Genomic DNA, 16,775 nt, shown 5'->3' with positions numbered 1-16,775 from the left:
ATTTAATTAGGTATGTCTCTTGGAATTTTCCCCATCTTTGTTCTATTCAATTCATCATCAATTCAACCATTTCTTCCCCATTTGTTGTCTTCCCCAACTTTGGCACATTGATCCTAAATTCTTCCATATATACTCTTCTTTCAAACTTAACAAATATAAACATAAAAGAGTTTCTTATCTTTAGTTATAATCAATTATGGAAGCTTTTTTGAAGGTTTGGAAATTTAAATCAACAAAATTAATTAAGAACTATTTATATTTCTTTTCCTTAAAAAAATAATTCTAATATAATAAATTAATAAAAAAATATATGACATTGTCACGTGGCATGCACATGCTAAAAACTAGTTAAAATAAATAAAATATTAAATAATCAACATTTTTTTTTTCTTTTATTATGTTCTTTAAAACTTTATTATTTATTATTGTTATCTTATTAATTATATTTAAAGGATGAATTGCTAAAATAGCTAGAAGATTCGACCTATGGATTGAATGTAAATGTTTGATTTGATATTTCAATTATTGATCATAGTAGGCTTGATCAATGGTTTAAATTGCTTTATTTTTTTAACGTTTAAAGTTTAAATTAATATATTTACCGGTTTAATTAGAGTTTTAATTGTAAGAGGTCAGACATTTTGTTAAGAATTTTGAACTAATTAAAATAATTTCTTACTATCTTTACATAACTTAATAAATTAATATTAGTGATAATCGATTTCATTTTCTTAGTTAGTCCATGTCATAAAATTGTTTTATATAATTTTCTTTTCAATTTGAACTATCGCCTCTAATTTTTCTATTTAATTCTTTAGAAAAGCTTGTTAGAATCGGATGACTTTCCATCCTAATAAAGCAAATATTGAATTTTCGACATTAACCACTCTAAAAAAAACTAAAGAATGTTAGAACATTTTTCCATACTCTTAATCAAATTTGATCAATTGAGCGAACAATTCTAATATTATATAATAGGTATCACTTAAAATAAATTACAAATTATATATAACGTGATACATGAAAATAGTTACTTATTTGAAACATTATTGTACATGTCAAGTAGTGATTGAACTCCCGAACAAGGTTTGATGATTTTATCTAAATTGGCTCTGAGCAAACTTGATTAGAGTAGAAAATAAAGTGTGTGGTCACTGCAGAAGAGGCTTTCAACATTATTGAAAATGCAAGATCGAACTCAATCATTTGTGCCATCAGAAAAGTAATAGTTGGATATGTTAAAGTTTTTCTTGAGGTAACGAAACTCTCTTTGAATTTGGTTTATCAACTCTTCTCTTACTACTCAACTCCTCTATTAAACACAATGGATTATGGGCAGAGAGGGTATGCAAATATTTTGATTTTGAAGTGTTAATCAGTAACAACAACCCATCTAAAATTGAGAAAACAAACATAAAAGGAAAATGAAATAACAATTTGACAAAGTTAGTTTCTGTTTCTTTTTCTTTTAAGAAAATTATGGGTTTTAAGAGATTTATTGTTTGCCATCTTTGGATATACCACTGTTGTGATTCTGTCTTTTCTTTGGTAATATATAAAAGGTTTTTGGTTTGTGTTCTTCAAAACTTTATTATTGTTATCTTATGATGAATTGCTAAAATAGCTAGAAGATTGGACCTATTGACGAAGGTAAATGTTTGATACTTTATGATAATTGAATACAATGTCAAGATCTCTTACCTAAAGCTATCCTTAAACTTTTATTCCAACCTCTTCTATACATCATAGAGGGAGATATAAACAAAATACAAGAATTGGGTGAGATATAAATCTTTTTAAACTCTTGTGTAGGAGGAAAGAAAAAAAAAAGACTAAGTACATGTTTGCATTGATTTTCTAACACTTAGACTCACATGTATAAAAAAGAAACACTTGAAAAGTTCATCAAAACACTCCTAACTTTAGTTCAATTCATTGTGTCCATCTAAAATGTTTGGAAGAGATCCAAAATTCAAGGAATCAAAGTGACAAAGTTGACCTACAAGATTTCCTCTACCATTGCTGACTCGTTTCATCCGACACTTTTTCTTGATTTGTGTTCCAGTTTTATCATAGCAAAGAATTAGTCTGCTTCCCACATAAAACCATCTCTCTCCATCTTCAAAGATTTTAACGAGCACAAGGAATGCATCAACATAACGATCTTCTATGTCATGCACAACAAATTCTTTAACCCAACAATCTTTACCTTGCATCATCCATAGTTGAACCTTCTTACAACATGTTCCATGGATCCATATAGTTGCATAAAGGTTGCCATTATATTTTCCAATGTAGTACCCATAGTCACTCGTGTTGTAAGATGGGTCAACTTTTAAAACCGTAATGGATTCAATCTTTTCCGTTTCAACATTAAGACTATAAATCACAGACTTATTTTCTTTTTGTCTTCCGATCCAATATATGACTCCATTCAAATAAACACCGTCGCAATAGAACACAAAAGGCAAGCAAGTCAAATGCCTCCATTCCTTGGTTTCTTCATTCTTACCAAACCTCATAACCTCCATCATCAAATGTGAGTCTTCTTCGTCATGGATAGCTTTGAACAATTTGTACTGCTTTGTCTTAAGGTTGAAACCAAATCCGTAGAAGCAACTAATATCCTCATTTTTAACTTTAGGTTGTGTTGATAGTATGAAGAATTCATTAGTCATTGGATTTAATATGCCGTTACAAAAATTTTCATCACCAACTTTGTGAATATACAACAATCCATTGCAGGAATTGAGAATTTTGATTTTATAAGGCCAATCATTGTTGTCAAACACAAATGAAGCAATAAGGTTATTCGTCCTATTGATATCAATGCAATACATCTTGGGATTGCACTTAAAAGTAGGACGACAATGAGGATTACAATTGCAGTTACGACTATAGTGGATTTCATAGCTAGCAGCAAGAAAAAGATTTGGAATGAATTTAGAAGAGGAAGCATAATTTAAGATTAGATGATTCCAAGTTCTACTCACAAGCCTACATGCTGGCAAATCAGAAATAGTAAGTTTGGGTAATATTACCTCAACAACATTGGGTGGAAGCTGTAGACCCAAATTTATGTTCCTTTTACATTCCAACTTCTCCATTCAACACAACTGATGAAGAGAGGCATTGAGGTGAAAGTACTCCACATTTAAAGCCAAAATTAACTAACAAATGGGTTAACAAAACAAACAAATTACATAAATAAATGGCTAAAAATAGTAATTTGTGGACAATGTTTGAACTTTTCTAATCAAACTGTTGATAAAACCCTAGTCAATTCGTCCCAATAATATAGAACAAATTCAAACAATATCATAAGATCACAGTTAGTGTCACTTCTAAACAAATCACAAACTAAAATGTGGCCATGCAATATTACCTGCTAACTGTATATATGGCAATGGCATTGCATTCAAGTAATGAATTGGATTGTAGTTAATTACTATATTATGTATAACACTTCAAGTAATGTTTTATTCTGTAACACTACACTCACTAGGTACTTAATATTATATTTCATAGTTTATTCCATTTTGCTTCCATTGGTTGCCATTGAAGAATTAATGACCCATGTTTGGTTTCTATGTTCATCTTAGTTCGTGTTCTTGTTTAGGAGAAGGTGTGAGCAATATAATGGACAAGAGAAGTGATAATATAATCTTTTAAGTTTTCTCGAACGTACATAAACGATCGAGAGTGAACAAAATGTTATTGTGTAAATATATTATATAAATAAGAAATATTAATTTAACTTGTTTAAAAATCATAAAATGTTGGTATATATTTGAATTTTTTTTGTTAAATTTTTTAAAATCAAATTATTAGAGTACAATAGCATTTTCATTAAAATTATAAAATTATTTTTCAAAAGTGAATGAGATTTCATATGCACTTTTATGCCCAAACATATTCGGTTGTAATATAATGAAACTATTAAACAATTTTGTATGTTATTGGATATTGTTGATACAGTAGTCTAAACATAAAGTAATGCGACGATTCAAAATCTTTGACGAAATGAAATGATTTGTTAATTAAATATAAAGAAAAGTTTATGCGAAATGAAATGACTATTTGTTGGTATATTTAAATGATTTGATATTATTTTTGTGAAATGATTATGAAAAGGTATTGGAAAAGGTTTCATAAACCCTCACTAAGTTTTTTAGACTTCATTTTAAAAATCTATCTCTTACAAGATTTGCAGCGAGATGATTCAAGGCGTTTTAGAAATGGTTAAGCATTGGTTATTTGGTCAAAATATTATAATAATGTATGAAACATCTGTCATTAATAAAGTATACATTTTGGTTTATGTTTATTTTGCTTGGCGTTACATTGACCACACCGTTGCGTTTTGAATGTTGTTCATAGTTTAAAAAGAGTTGAGAGTAAGATATGCGATAAGAAAATTTTAAAGTTATAACTAACTCGCATCATATTCCCACTACTTCGGCGTTTTGGTTTCAACACGCGGTTTGGGGTGTGACAATTGTAATATCGTAATAGATCAAAATTAGTATAACGGTTATCGTTTCACTAATGATGGTTGTTGGAGACATTGATAGGATGTTAGTCTAAACCTTTTGTCATACCTCTCTCCATCTCTATCACCAATTGCAACTTGATGTGTGCAAAATGGGACAAAACCAACAAACTGGACGATCGTTCCATTTGGTTCGATTTAATTTCTTTTAATAAAATAAAAGGTTCACCAATGTATAAAACTGGTTTGAAATCAAAGAGTCTTCTTATCTTTTGAATGAATGTTATGCCTCTCAAAGTGAGACGAGGTACTTTATTTAAAGGAAAAATAGTTGGTTACATACCCCAAAAAAAAGAAAAAACTAGAAAACCCTACTTGATTTACGTGAATTATTAATCACAAATGGTTCACACACGATCAGAAGTTAAGTTCGAATGAGAAAATAGATAGATGGATACGGATCAAATATTTCTATTTCTAGATTCAATAGTTCTAACTTTATTTTTTTAAAAAAATACTAGCAAAAATCAAGTCAATGATGACTTTAATTTCCATAGTTGTGATAGATATTTCAACAAAATTTAATGAAATAAATTAGAAAAAGAACTTCTTCATTGGTAGCCTGCCAATATATTTTGAATAGATCCAAAATTCAAGGATTCTATTTGACATAACCCATCAAATCTTGTTTCAATTTTACTATTCCATAATGATTCTATCTTGATGTTCATCCCTGTCTTATCACAGCAAAGAATGTTACCTTCAACAAAAAACCATCTCTCTCCATCTTTCAACACTTTAACCATTTGCATTGGCATTCTCAAACCCCTTGATACTTCATCATACATAACAAATTCTCTAATCCACCCTTCTTTTCCTTGCATAGTCCAAATTTGAATCTTAGTACAACAGGGTCCAACGATGGGAACATATGCATAAACACTCTTATTTAACGTTGCTATGTACCCATTATACCTAAAGTTGTGAGGCCCAACTTCTAAATCAGCAACTAATTCCATTTGTTCGGTTTCAACGTCAAGAGCATAAATCACATACGCTTTTCCCTTTTCTTTTCCCATCCAATAGATAACTCCATTCAAGTAAGCACCGTGGTCGTCGAAGCTAATTGGTGGACATTTAAAATGCCTCCATTCTTCCTTGGTTTCACTCCTATCACCAAACCTCATGATCTCCATTATACTATAGAATTCATATCTATCCCTTTCGGTAACTCTGAACAATTTGTATTGCTTTGTCTTTGGATTGAAACCAAATCCATAATAGGGACTAGACTCATCATATTCACGGTCAGGAAGTTCTAAAAACTCATTAGTCATCGGATTTAATATGCCCTCACATAAATCATCAGTATCAATAAGTTTGGAAATGAGTAGTAGAGCATGGCAAGAGCTGACAATTGAAACAGTCGAGTGATTGTGATCATCTTCAAATCCAAATGAACCAACACAACTCATTGTATCAATATCGATACAGTGAATCTTGAAATTGCATTCACGAGTCATGTCACATCTAGAATTGCAATTACAATTGCAATTAGAGGGAAGAATATCACATGTACAAAGAAAGAAAACGTTTGGAACAAATCTATAAGATGAAGCGTAATTTATAACAAAATCATTCCAAGTTTTACAAACAAGTCTGCACACTGACAAATTAGAGATAGCAAGTTTAGAGAATATTACTTTAACAATATTGAATGGAAGCCTCATGCTCCCATCATCTATGTTCATAACTCTTCTCTTACTATTCAACTCCTCCATTCAACACAATTGATGGGCAGATAGGGTATGCAAATATTTTGATTTTGAAGTGTTAATCAGTAACAACAACCCATCTAAAATTGAGGAAATTAGCAAAACTAAAATAACAATTTGACAAAGTTAATTTGAAAAAATTAGTTTCTGTTTGTTTCTTTTGAGAAAATTATGGATTGTAAGAGACCAGGTTTTGTTACTACAAGAATTTTTATTTTTTCGAACGAAAAAAAACTTCGTCCAAAATCCAAAAAAAATGTTACCCTAAGTTATGCTGACGCATTTTTTTTTTCATCGGCAAGAACGTCACCGTATCTGTGTTGGGAGAAGTAGTTCTTGCCGTTTGTTGACATACTGCATTTTTATCGATGAAAAATGTTGCATTGACATATAAGTTTTTCTAATGAAAATACATGTTTTGTCGGCATAACCGTTCTTCAAAATGCGGTGATCTAAAACATATGTTTGTCGACCACAATTTTATATATAAATTGTAATTGTAAATAAGCAATTTTTTTCAATAATACTTAATTATACACGAACAATAATTAATCGACAATAAAATCCATAGATGAACAAATATAACAAACATAAGCTTTTATATTAAAAGTAAAATTAATATTCAATTCAACAATGTAACATTAGTAGTATAATATTTGAAAATTGCTAACTAAGTTTTCACAAATCTTACATACATTATTTCCTAAGTCAAAGTTTGTCAAAGTTTGTCATTCTAACTAAATAAATGAGAAGTGTTACACCAAAAAAAATAGTATTTCAAAATCTTCTTCCAATCTTCGAAAACTAATGTTCAAGATCATACGTACAACCTAAAATAGGAAACAAAAAAACAAGTTTCAATGTGATAAAGTAACAACATAAAGTGACAAAATAACAACGTAGCTATAGCAACCAGTGACCAAGTAAGAAAATAGCACACATAATTTGAACATACGAATGGATGCATTCAAACTCCTCCCTCCCACCATAACGATCTAGAGACATTTTAAACTACAAATAAGCAAGACAAGCAAACACTCATATACTCATTATGAAGTGTAATCTATAACAAAATCATTCCAAGTTTTACATAGAGATAGCAAGTTGAGAGAATATTACTTTTAACAACATTCAATGGAAGTCTCATGCCCCCGTCTATGTTCATATAATTCTTCTCTTGCTTTCCAACTCCTCTATTTAACACAATTGATGGGAGAGGGTTGCAAATATCAACCACATAAAATATGAGTTTATAAAATAAATCGAATTAGAAAAAAACACTTAAGTGTTTAAAATAGTTAGTCATTCCTAAGTTGGTTGTATGAGAAACTCTAATCACCACCTTTGAGGATCGTCGAACACCACCGGATCACGAAGTCGTTTATAGTAATTTTAAATTAATAAAAATCCGTTCAATATATCAAAAACTAAACAAACTTTTACTAGAAAAACACTTTTAAGAAATAGCAGCTGTTTTTATTATTTTAAGTAATTTTTATCAAAAAGGGTTTAAGAAATATTTTTTTTCCCCATGAGTCATTCCAAACTTCTACGTTAAAATGGTACAAGAAATTTATTTACAGTATCAAATGTGGATTATGCAAGTATGGATGTATCTGTTTGACACAACATGAAATCATATCAGCTCAAAGTTTGATAGCCTAATGGCCCTTGTGATGGATCCACTCTTTTGTCATTTCTTCCCATTAGAGATGTCATCCATGGAAAAAGTCTTTCAAGCTCATTGCTTATTGTATTAGACCTTAGTTGCTTGCTGTTGATCCCAAATTTTGATCTTTCAATGGCTCCCATTAAATCTTCCCTCGATATCATTTCGCCACCTGCAGAAAGGAGAAGAAAGAACTCGAATGATGGCCCCCGAAATGCTAAAATAACTCAAGAAGTTGGTGTTCTGAGTCAGAAAACTGGAGCTCATTAGTTCTTTGTGTATAACGAGAACGACAACTGACCTCTACGAGCTGCGAGTAGTGCTGATTCGTTAACAATATTTGCTAGATCAGCGCCTACATAACCAGGTGTGAGTGCTGCTACTAGACTGCAGATTAAGTTGAGGTCTTCCTCGAGCGGAACTTCTCTTAAATGTACTGCCAAGATTTTTCTCCTTCCTTCTTCATCAGGTTCGCCTACGAGAACTTTTCTAGAGAATCTACCTGGTCTACATAGGGCGGGATCCAATGCTTCGGGTCTGTTAGTTGCTGCTATAACAATCACTTTCATATCCGACTCGAATCCATCCATTTCAGTCAACAGCTATGGTAATTAGAAAGGAGGAAAGTTAGATCATGGAGTTTTTACTGAAAAGATTGAGCAAAGAGAGTGGGTGATTCACATGCTAACTGAAGATCTCACCTGGTTTAATGTTTGGTCACGTTCATCATTGAAACTTCTACCCCGTTTCCCTCCAACCGCATCAAGTTCATCTATGAATACGATTGATGGTGCACATTTTCTTGCCACATTAAAAAGGTCTCTAATACGTGCTGCCCCTCTTCCAACAAACATTTCAACAAATTCACTGGCAGAAACACTGAAAAACGGAACCCCTGCCTCTCCTGCCACAGCTCGTGCAAGGAGTGTTTTCCCAGTTCCAGGAGGTCCTACTAACAGGACACCCCTAGGAAGCTTTGCTCCTAGTTTTTGGTAGTTCATAGCTCCTTGAAGGCATGATACTACCTATGATCATAAATTTAGTCAATAGAGAAAAAGAAAGCACCTGCTTTACATAGAAAGATTTATTGAAGAAAATATTCATCTTTGATTCCTTTTCAATTTTAATCCCTAAACTTCTATCTCAATTGCTACTTTAGTTTCTAAACTTTTTATTGTAAAGATACAGTCTCTTGTCAAAGATTAAATGTCGAAATTATCTTGCAGTCAGTAGGACTTAATAGAACTTCGATGGAAAAGGGGAACAAGACAAAATTCAAGAACTAAAAACAATATTTTAACCTTACAACCTACAATTAGATAAGAGAAACTAGTTTAAAACAAGAACATATTACAGCTAATAGTACTCACAAAAAGGGAAAAAAGAGCACCAAGTAAAATGCCAAGGACAAATCAGCAAATCAATTTTCAATTTTCTACGTCGAAAAATACATAAAAGCATGCTAAAGTAGTAGATGAAGAGGAAAGATTGTCAGATGTATTAACAAAATTTTAAATACCTTACCTCCATGAGCTCCACTTTAGCACCATCAACGCCTTCCACGTCTTCAAATCCAACCATGGGGCTGTTTGGTTGTCGCTTTTTTGCAGTTGTATTCGATGCAGAAAGTTGACGATAGAGAAGCCACATGAGAGGAATTAAAGGAATCCATAGAGATATGATTGTTATCAATGTAGTTCTCATCGACATCAAAACTGACTGAGGTGCAGAACTGTAAGTAGTTCCCTTTTCTCTCATCAAACCAAGCAGAAACTTTTCATCGCGATCTACTTTCCTAGTCGAGAATTGCCACTCAGGAATTGCGACACGGCTTTTCCTTCTTGAAATTTTTGTCAATAAATTCGTTCTTGGGGCTTGAACAGTTCTTGAATCTTCACTCATTCCCTTATCACTTCCATTAGAACTATCTACAGCTACTGCTAATGGTTGACCATCTAAACCTTGAATCGATTCTGTAAAACTTCGATTAAAGTATATACGACGAGACCCCTCCTCGAGTAAAACTTTAGTGACAGTTCCACTCTGAAGACTGGTAATGAAATCTGAATATGGAACATTCTTGGAAGGTGGGACTGCTGTTATTTTCAGAAACAAATAGCAAATCGCCAAAACAATAGAAACTGAAGCAGAAAGGGTAACTTTTCTAACATTCTTCCTAATAAACGTCCCTACATTGTTCAAAGTTGACCTAACAGAAACAGTTTTCAATCTTCTAGATAACAATCTCAATCTTGGGCGTAATCTTAAACCAAACTTTCTTCTCAAATTGTTGTTCCCTCTACCACCCAGATGAGACATTTTATCATTCACCAAATACCCAAGTTTACAATTACAAGAAAATCCACACCAGGGTTTACAGAACTTGCTAAACTCTAAAGAGGAAAATCTCCATTGCCCATTTACGGTTACACGAAATCTACAACTACAGAGCAACTCGCATTGAGAATTTCTATAGGTAGAAGGAAAAGGCATTGAAGGAAGAGAAAGTGAAGTAGCAGCAAAACTTTTATACCTCAATACAGAGTTGTTGGTGTCAATATGAGGTCCAAAGCTCCGAGCGTGGCCATTAATGGAAAAAACAGAGAGACCCGCCATGAAAATAATCTCAACTGGGTTAAGTTAAGGGTGAGGTGAATTAACTGAATTGAAGAACAGAGGAGAAAGATGAAAAGGGTATCTCAGAAATGTTGAAAAAGACTTAGATTTCAGGGGTTTGGAAGCTTGAGATTGTGATGGCATGGAGAAAGTTGGAGAGATTTTAGGTTTAAGATTAAGAAGAAGATGAATGAATTTGGGTTTGGAGTATGTGGCTCAGAATTGGGGAACTGAAATTTTAATAACATAAAAGAAATACAAAAATCTAGGAAGAAACAATATTTAAAATTTTAAAACAAAAATTATTAACTCAAAAAAGAAAATCAAATAAAAGCAATCAATAATATAAGAACATAAGCATGTCAAAACCAACTTAGATACCTTTGAATGAATTCTTTAATCCGATGGCTAATGATTTTGTGGAAATGCCTAAACCTCAAATAGAAGATGGTATTCAAGGTTTAGTTTTAGTCCTTACCCAAAAAGTAATACAAAATGTTTAGACTCTAGTGCTGCTCTCGAAACCCTAAAGACCAAATTGAACGTAGTGTTTCGTAATGAAGATTTTCACATTTGGTAGAGAAAACATTTTTATCTTTTATAGAAGGTTTAAAATGTCGATGTTGATGAAAATATCGAAGTTTTAGTTTCACATCAATGTGGATGGAGATATCGATAAAATGTCAAACAATAATACATCCCCACAAACACACACAAAGTTATTGGATTGTAAATTGTAACTTGTAAGAGATGAGTGTTTATATGAGAAAAGAAGTGAAAGAAAAACGACGTAAGGAAGAGGACTTGCAAACTTATGATTAGATATGTTTGTATTTGGGGCTTTTTGATAATTGTTCTTTTTGTTTCTCGTTTTCTGTTTTTTAAGAATCGAAAACAACAAAATGTATTTGATAATTAATTCGTTTTTGTTTCTAAAAAAGAAACATTAATAGAAATTTGTTCATAATCATTTCTTGTTTTCATTTTTATTTAATATTTGTTCTCTCTTACATTTTCTCCTACTTTACCATTTAAATATTAATTAACTATATAAAATATATATAGCATGCATAAAAGTATAAAAAAATAATAAGTTTCAAATATTTAGATGAATGAATACACATAAATTTCGATGTAAAATTAATAACAACAATTAAAAAACAATCTATCATTTATGGGCGGATTTATTAAGGGATCAGGGGCACGTGTCCCATCACATTTTCGATTTTTGTATTTTAATATTAGTTTTGAAGTGTCAAATTACAATATATCTTAAAAAATACATTTGACATCCAAATTTAACAAATCTTTTGTTAAAAGTATTAAAATGAACCTAAATAAATATATTTTTTGATATAACAAAATAAATTAAAATATTTACAAAAATACATTTAACATTTATTCATTTACAATAAATTTTCTAAAATTTATATATTATAAAATTTTATTGGTTTTGTATGTACTAAAAATAAAAGATTGAAAAAAAAAACAAAACAAAAATGTATTAAGTCAAGTTTGCACTTTCCTTTACACCAAAAACACACTCAAATAAAATAGAAATAGAACACCGAAAAATACTTTTTGTAATTTTATAATTTTAGTTCAAATTTTGGAAACGATTCTCAAAATTGAGAAAGAAACCAAAAAAATGTTTATCAAACAAGTTTATTTCCTAAAATATGATAAATGAAACAAAAAACAAAAAATAGAAACGTTAGTAAACGAGTCATTCCATATCTTTTTAGAATTGCACTTTCTTTTTCTTATCTTAAACATTTACGATGTAAAATAATTTCATTTTTGCTAACTTTATTTATGCATCAAATTAAAGGTAGGATAAGAAAATTTTAAAAAGATTAATAAGAACAATAATTACAAATTTACAACACATCCACACAATGCCATTCCCAATAATTTGTTGCTCAAAATATTGAAAAGTTTGAATCAATCAAAATACTAATCCCTAAATTTAGCAACAAAACTCACAAAAATTTCTCCCACTTGTGGGTCTAAAAAATCAATTTACTCACTCCCAAACCACTATATAAACAACAACATGATCACCCAAAAATTTTCATAAAAAACTTCATCATTCAAAACTTTCATCACTATTTGATTTGTAATAGTCTCTCTCCGGAAGTAAATATATATAAAAGATATGGCGGATAGTTCCCAAAAGATGAGCTACCAAGCTGGAGAAGCCAAAGGTCAGGTGGAAGAGAAGGCGAGCAATCTCATGGACAACGCAAACAATGCAGCTCAATCGGCTAAAGAGACGATACAGGAGGCAGGCCAACAGGTGATGGCAAAGGCTCAAGGAGCAGCCGAAGCTATCAAGGATGCAACTGGCATGAACAAATAAAAGTTTAAGTGCTTGTTTGTTTGGATTGACTTTCTAATTTCTAAGTATTTAGAACCGTCAATTCAAACACACCTTAATACTTTATTTCGTTTTATGATTCTTTTTGTTAGTGAGTTGCTTTTTGTCATAAGAGACTCCCTTTGTGGTGTGTTCGTCTCTGGAAAATTATTGTTTGAAGAGTTAATAGTTCTTTCTCATTATATTTAATTCTATATATTTATAAGATTTTTGGGTATTATATTTTATGTTAGAATGATTTTTTTTTTTTTCGATTCCAAGAGAAACATAATAATTAGATCAACGGTTTGAGGACGTATAACCCTATATCATTAATATATAGAAAAAAATAGAATAGATCAATCCTTAGTCAATTTGTTAGTTAAGTTTGCATGAATGTTTCTATAAAAAATTTCAATTATACACTCGATTATGATTAATTTAAGCTTGATAAGTTTTGTTTTTAGGAGATAATTAATTAGCTTATTAAAATAGGTAATGTGCTTAGTGCTTTAATTAGGGTATAACAAAATATGCATAACATATGCTATATGCACTAATTTTGATCATAGCATAAACAATAAGATAAAAAAAAAGTTCTCTCCATCAAGAAAAATAGTTGAAATTTGCATCATATAAATAGTTTTAAATCAATTTTGATTGGATGAGAACTAAGATGTGCAAACTGATTTTGAGTAAATAAAATATGGATTTCAAATGAATTTTATTATAACATGATTTTAAGGATTTTAAAATCAAATAATATACAAATTAAACTAAGAGTATGCTTGAAATTACATTAAATTTGAAAAAGAAAATATTTAAAAAAAAAATTGGTGATTGATAAACTTTTAAATGAAAAATAATTCATTTTATAAAAAATTAAATGTTTAAATTTTAAAAAACTCATTTTAAAGGAGATGTTTAAAAGAAAATACTCTAAGTAATTGATATGAATGGTTCAAAATACATCAAAACAATTCATTTTTAATTAAACAATTTTGATGTAAATTCTTTTAATATAATATATAATATTGACATGAAAAATGGTTTAATTAAAGAAAAGATCCAAAATTCGTGGTGAATTTTGAGTGTCAAAATTACAAATTTAGATATAAAAAATTATATTTTTATAACTAAATACAAAGTTGATAATTTAAGGAATTTATTATTCATATTTGAAGATTTACATAAACTTGTTAGAGTTTAGAGTTTAGGAACCAAATTTATGATATGATGATGTGTGTAATAGTTCTCTACCTCTTCTTATGTATTTAATTACATACTTATAAGATTTTTTCTAATTAACTTTTTTTCTTTTTCTTTTTTTTTGTTAGAATTGAAATTTTTTTGGTATATATTTTAATGTCTCATCATCAAATTGTTAATTAATTTCAATAGTTTATAAAAACAACCATAGCATCTAATTCTTTTAATTAGTTTGAATGTAACTATTAATTAATTTGTTACATGACTTACCCATACTATAAGCTAAATTCTATTTATTTACTATATATAGTATTACATTTTCATTAACATGGCCACATTTCTATCAATATTTTCATGGATTCGATATCAACATGATGAACGAATCAATCTTTTCATTGTATCATTGTACCGTATAAAAATTTTCAAATTATTTTTTCTAATCACAATTTCTTTAAAACTTCTTTAGGAAGATATTTGAACCCATTTTAAAAACTATCATTGATTTTAGTTTTAAGATTGTAGAGTTAGATTTTGAAAACATCTCTAAAATGTATAGATCATAGTCGAATAAAGAAATTTACATATACAAATATTAGTATTTAAAATTTTTATAAGAAATGATTTGATTATAGAATAGTGTGAGAACAATTAAAAATTAGAAATTAGAAATTCAAATCTTCCACCGAACAACCGTAGCAACTATTTTTGATCGAACTAAACGTCCAATCAATGTTACAAAGAATAATAAATCTAACCAATATTTGTAATATTTGAAGAAGGTGAAATGACAAAAGTAAAAAGCTATTCTAACTCTCCCCAACATTAGAAGAAGTCATATATCTCTAATTTGTAATTTGCATTATTATGATCATTTGAACACTTCTTCCTTGCTCCAAGTCGTATTGTAACCACTCCAACAAAAACTCAACACTTGGCACGACCCCTCGATTCAAATTTTACACATGTCAAGCCATAGTCTAACCCATGCTGCTATATATATAAATGAAGAACCAAAGCAACTAGCTGGTAGAGCCATATATCAAGTGTTTTTCAAGTTCTCATTTATTTGTTTGTGTGTGTTTTGAAGCTGTATTTAAAACTGTTAAAATGGCAGATAACTCTCAGAAGATGAGCTACCATGCTGGAGAGGCCAAGGGCCAAACTCAGGTTTGTTTTATTCATCTATTATGATCATGATCCTCATTTCCTTTTCTTTTTTAACAAAATGAAATAATTAATTTGATACTACATGTTTAACATAGCATAGATCATCATAGATTTTCATCGATAATTATTCGTAGTAATGCATTCGATGATTAGCCTTTTCTTTAACATGTTTATTAACCCATTTTGTAAATGTAATTTGATTATCATTGTGTTAAGTTTATTTAATTGTTACTATTTGCGTAAAAGTAATGATAATCTTGTTTTTAAGATTTTTTTTATCAATACCGAACAAATTATCTTCCATAGTTTGAGATTTTTTTTACTAGTGGGTCTCACATTCTTTTCAAATTTAATATGTTGAGTGTCCTTTACTTCTATTATTTTCAAATGGAATATGTTTATGGATTATTCACGATTGATGAATTAGGTTACTCGTGCTGTAAGTGTAACCCCAGTGAATACAGCATTCCATTATATATGTTAATCAATACACTATCATTTTATTTAGTAAATAACATTTTATTTCACATCTTTCTATTTCTAGCCGTCCATGATATAGCCTAGCTAAGCAATAATTCTATATTATTACAGGGGCTGGTTTGGGTTGTAGTGATGGGTAACATTGTTAAGTTAAGTTTGTATGTGTTGATTAATGTGTAGGAGAAGATGAGCAATATGATGGATAAGGCAAGTGATGCAGCTCAATCAGCTAAAGAATCAGTACAAGAGACTGGACAACAAATGATGGCTAAGGCTCAAGGAGCTGCTGATGCTGTTAAGGATGCTGTCAACAAATGATGATCATTTCTATATCTTCTTTTTTTTATTTCTTCATCTATTTAATGTATTTTTCCAAGCCTTTCTCTTTGTAAAAGGGAGAGAATAAATGAGTTTTTGGAATTTCAGTGTTACAAATGGGTGTTTTTTCTTGTAGTGAATGATATATAATAATAGCAAAAAGAATATCTAAACTTAATCATTTGAAGAGGTGAATATGAAAAGAGAAACAAAATAATGGTCATTGATGGAGAAAGATATACAATGAAAAGAAAATTATAGCACAATATAGTTAGAAACATATTTTAGAAATTTTAAATTAATATATATTTGAATTTGAATTTTTATTTTTTCATAACTTTAATTAAAAGATGTAAAGGTAATTAATTTTGAAAGGAATGAAAGAAGTTACACAAAAATAAAATTAATTAATATAGACTTTTATATTGAAAAAAAAATATCACCTCATTTTCAAATATAATGAAATAAACTAAAATATATACAAAGTATAGCAAATGTCGAGTATATTAACGTCTATTAATATTTATTATTAATAGAATCTAAAATTTTGTTAGTTTGTAAATATTTTATCAAATTTACTACCTTCGACAATTTCTCAAAAAAAATAAGTGGAGAATGTATTCCGATGTCGAGAGAACCGAAAGACTGATAATTGAATTTCTATCCATTAATATTTTTATTATATGGATT

The 16,775-nt window shown here is 29.8% G+C and overlaps 5 protein-coding genes across 5 annotated transcripts; 2 read left to right on the top strand and 3 right to left on the bottom strand.

The window, feature by feature from the left end:
- Nucleotides 1-1,922: 1,922 nt before the first annotated feature.
- LOC101218925 (F-box protein At3g07870) lies at nt 1,923-3,107 on the bottom strand. The gene has a single exon (XM_004141554.1). The coding sequence runs from the start codon at nt 3,105-3,107 to the stop codon at nt 1,923-1,925; it is 1,185 nt and encodes a 394-aa protein (XP_004141602.1).
- Nucleotides 3,108-5,103: 1,996 nt separating this feature from the next.
- LOC101218691 (F-box protein At3g07870) lies at nt 5,104-6,015 on the bottom strand. Its single transcript, XM_004141553.1, has one exon. The coding sequence runs from the start codon at nt 6,013-6,015 to the stop codon at nt 5,104-5,106; it is 912 nt and encodes a 303-aa protein (XP_004141601.1).
- Nucleotides 6,016-7,775: 1,760 nt separating this feature from the next.
- On the bottom strand, nt 7,776-10,790 carry LOC101218458 (probable inactive ATP-dependent zinc metalloprotease FTSHI 3, chloroplastic). Its single transcript, XM_004141552.3, has 4 exons — nt 9,461-10,790; nt 8,638-8,961; nt 8,238-8,538; nt 7,776-8,108 (listed from the first exon to the last, which is right to left on the bottom strand). Exons 1-4 carry the CDS (start codon nt 10,550-10,552, stop codon nt 7,909-7,911), a joined length of 1,917 nt encoding a protein of 638 aa, XP_004141600.1. The 5' UTR covers nt 10,553-10,790; the 3' UTR covers nt 7,776-7,908.
- Nucleotides 10,791-12,642: 1,852 nt separating this feature from the next.
- On the top strand, nt 12,643-13,137 carry LOC101210182 (late embryogenesis abundant protein 2). Its single transcript, XM_004141438.2, has one exon. The coding sequence runs from the start codon at nt 12,711-12,713 to the stop codon at nt 12,912-12,914; it is 204 nt and encodes a 67-aa protein (XP_004141486.1). The 5' UTR covers nt 12,643-12,710; the 3' UTR covers nt 12,915-13,137.
- Nucleotides 13,138-15,157: 2,020 nt separating this feature from the next.
- Nucleotides 15,158-16,242, top strand: LOC101209932 (late embryogenesis abundant protein 2). The gene is made up of 2 exons (XM_004141437.3): nt 15,158-15,287; nt 15,948-16,242. Exons 1-2 carry the CDS (start codon nt 15,228-15,230, stop codon nt 16,083-16,085), a joined length of 198 nt encoding a protein of 65 aa, XP_004141485.1. The 5' UTR covers nt 15,158-15,227; the 3' UTR covers nt 16,086-16,242.
- Nucleotides 16,243-16,775: the final 533 nt, after the last annotated feature.

The sequence above is a fragment of the Cucumis sativus genome, chromosome 5 (genome assembly GCF_000004075.3).
Source record: "Cucumis sativus cultivar 9930 chromosome 5, Cucumber_9930_V3, whole genome shotgun sequence".
Taxonomy (NCBI): Eukaryota; Viridiplantae; Streptophyta; class Magnoliopsida; order Cucurbitales; family Cucurbitaceae; genus Cucumis; species Cucumis sativus.
Note: the sequence above shows the minus strand (reverse complement) of the source record. Positions and strands in the feature narration are given on the sequence as shown.

Excerpts from the sequence above, each read along its gene's own strand:
- LOC101218691 (XM_004141553.1), bottom strand. The coding sequence starts at position 6,015 with ATGACTCGTGAATGCAATTTCAAGATTCACTGTATCGATATTGATACA.
- LOC101210182 (XM_004141438.2), top strand. The coding sequence starts at position 12,711 with ATGGCGGATAGTTCCCAAAAGATGAGCTACCAAGCTGGAGAAGCCAAA.
- LOC101218925 (XM_004141554.1), bottom strand. The coding sequence starts at position 3,107 with ATGGAGAAGTTGGAATGTAAAAGGAACATAAATTTGGGTCTACAGCTT.
- LOC101209932 (XM_004141437.3), top strand. The coding sequence starts at position 15,228 with ATGGCAGATAACTCTCAGAAGATGAGCTACCATGCTGGAGAGGCCAAG. Across the intron at positions 15,288-15,947 it reads AGGCCAAGGGCCAAACTCAG|GAGAAGATGAGCAATATGAT; the intron begins GTTTGTTTTATT and ends ATTAATGTGTAG.
- LOC101218458 (XM_004141552.3), bottom strand. The coding sequence starts at position 10,552 with ATGGCGGGTCTCTCTGTTTTTTCCATTAATGGCCACGCTCGGAGCTTT. Across the intron at positions 8,962-9,460 it reads CTAAAGTGGAGCTCATGGAG|GTAGTATCATGCCTTCAAGG; the intron begins GTAAGGTATTTA and ends TTATGATCATAG. Across the intron at positions 8,539-8,637 it reads GTGACCAAACATTAAACCAG|CTGTTGACTGAAATGGATGG; the intron begins GTGAGATCTTCA and ends TAATTACCATAG.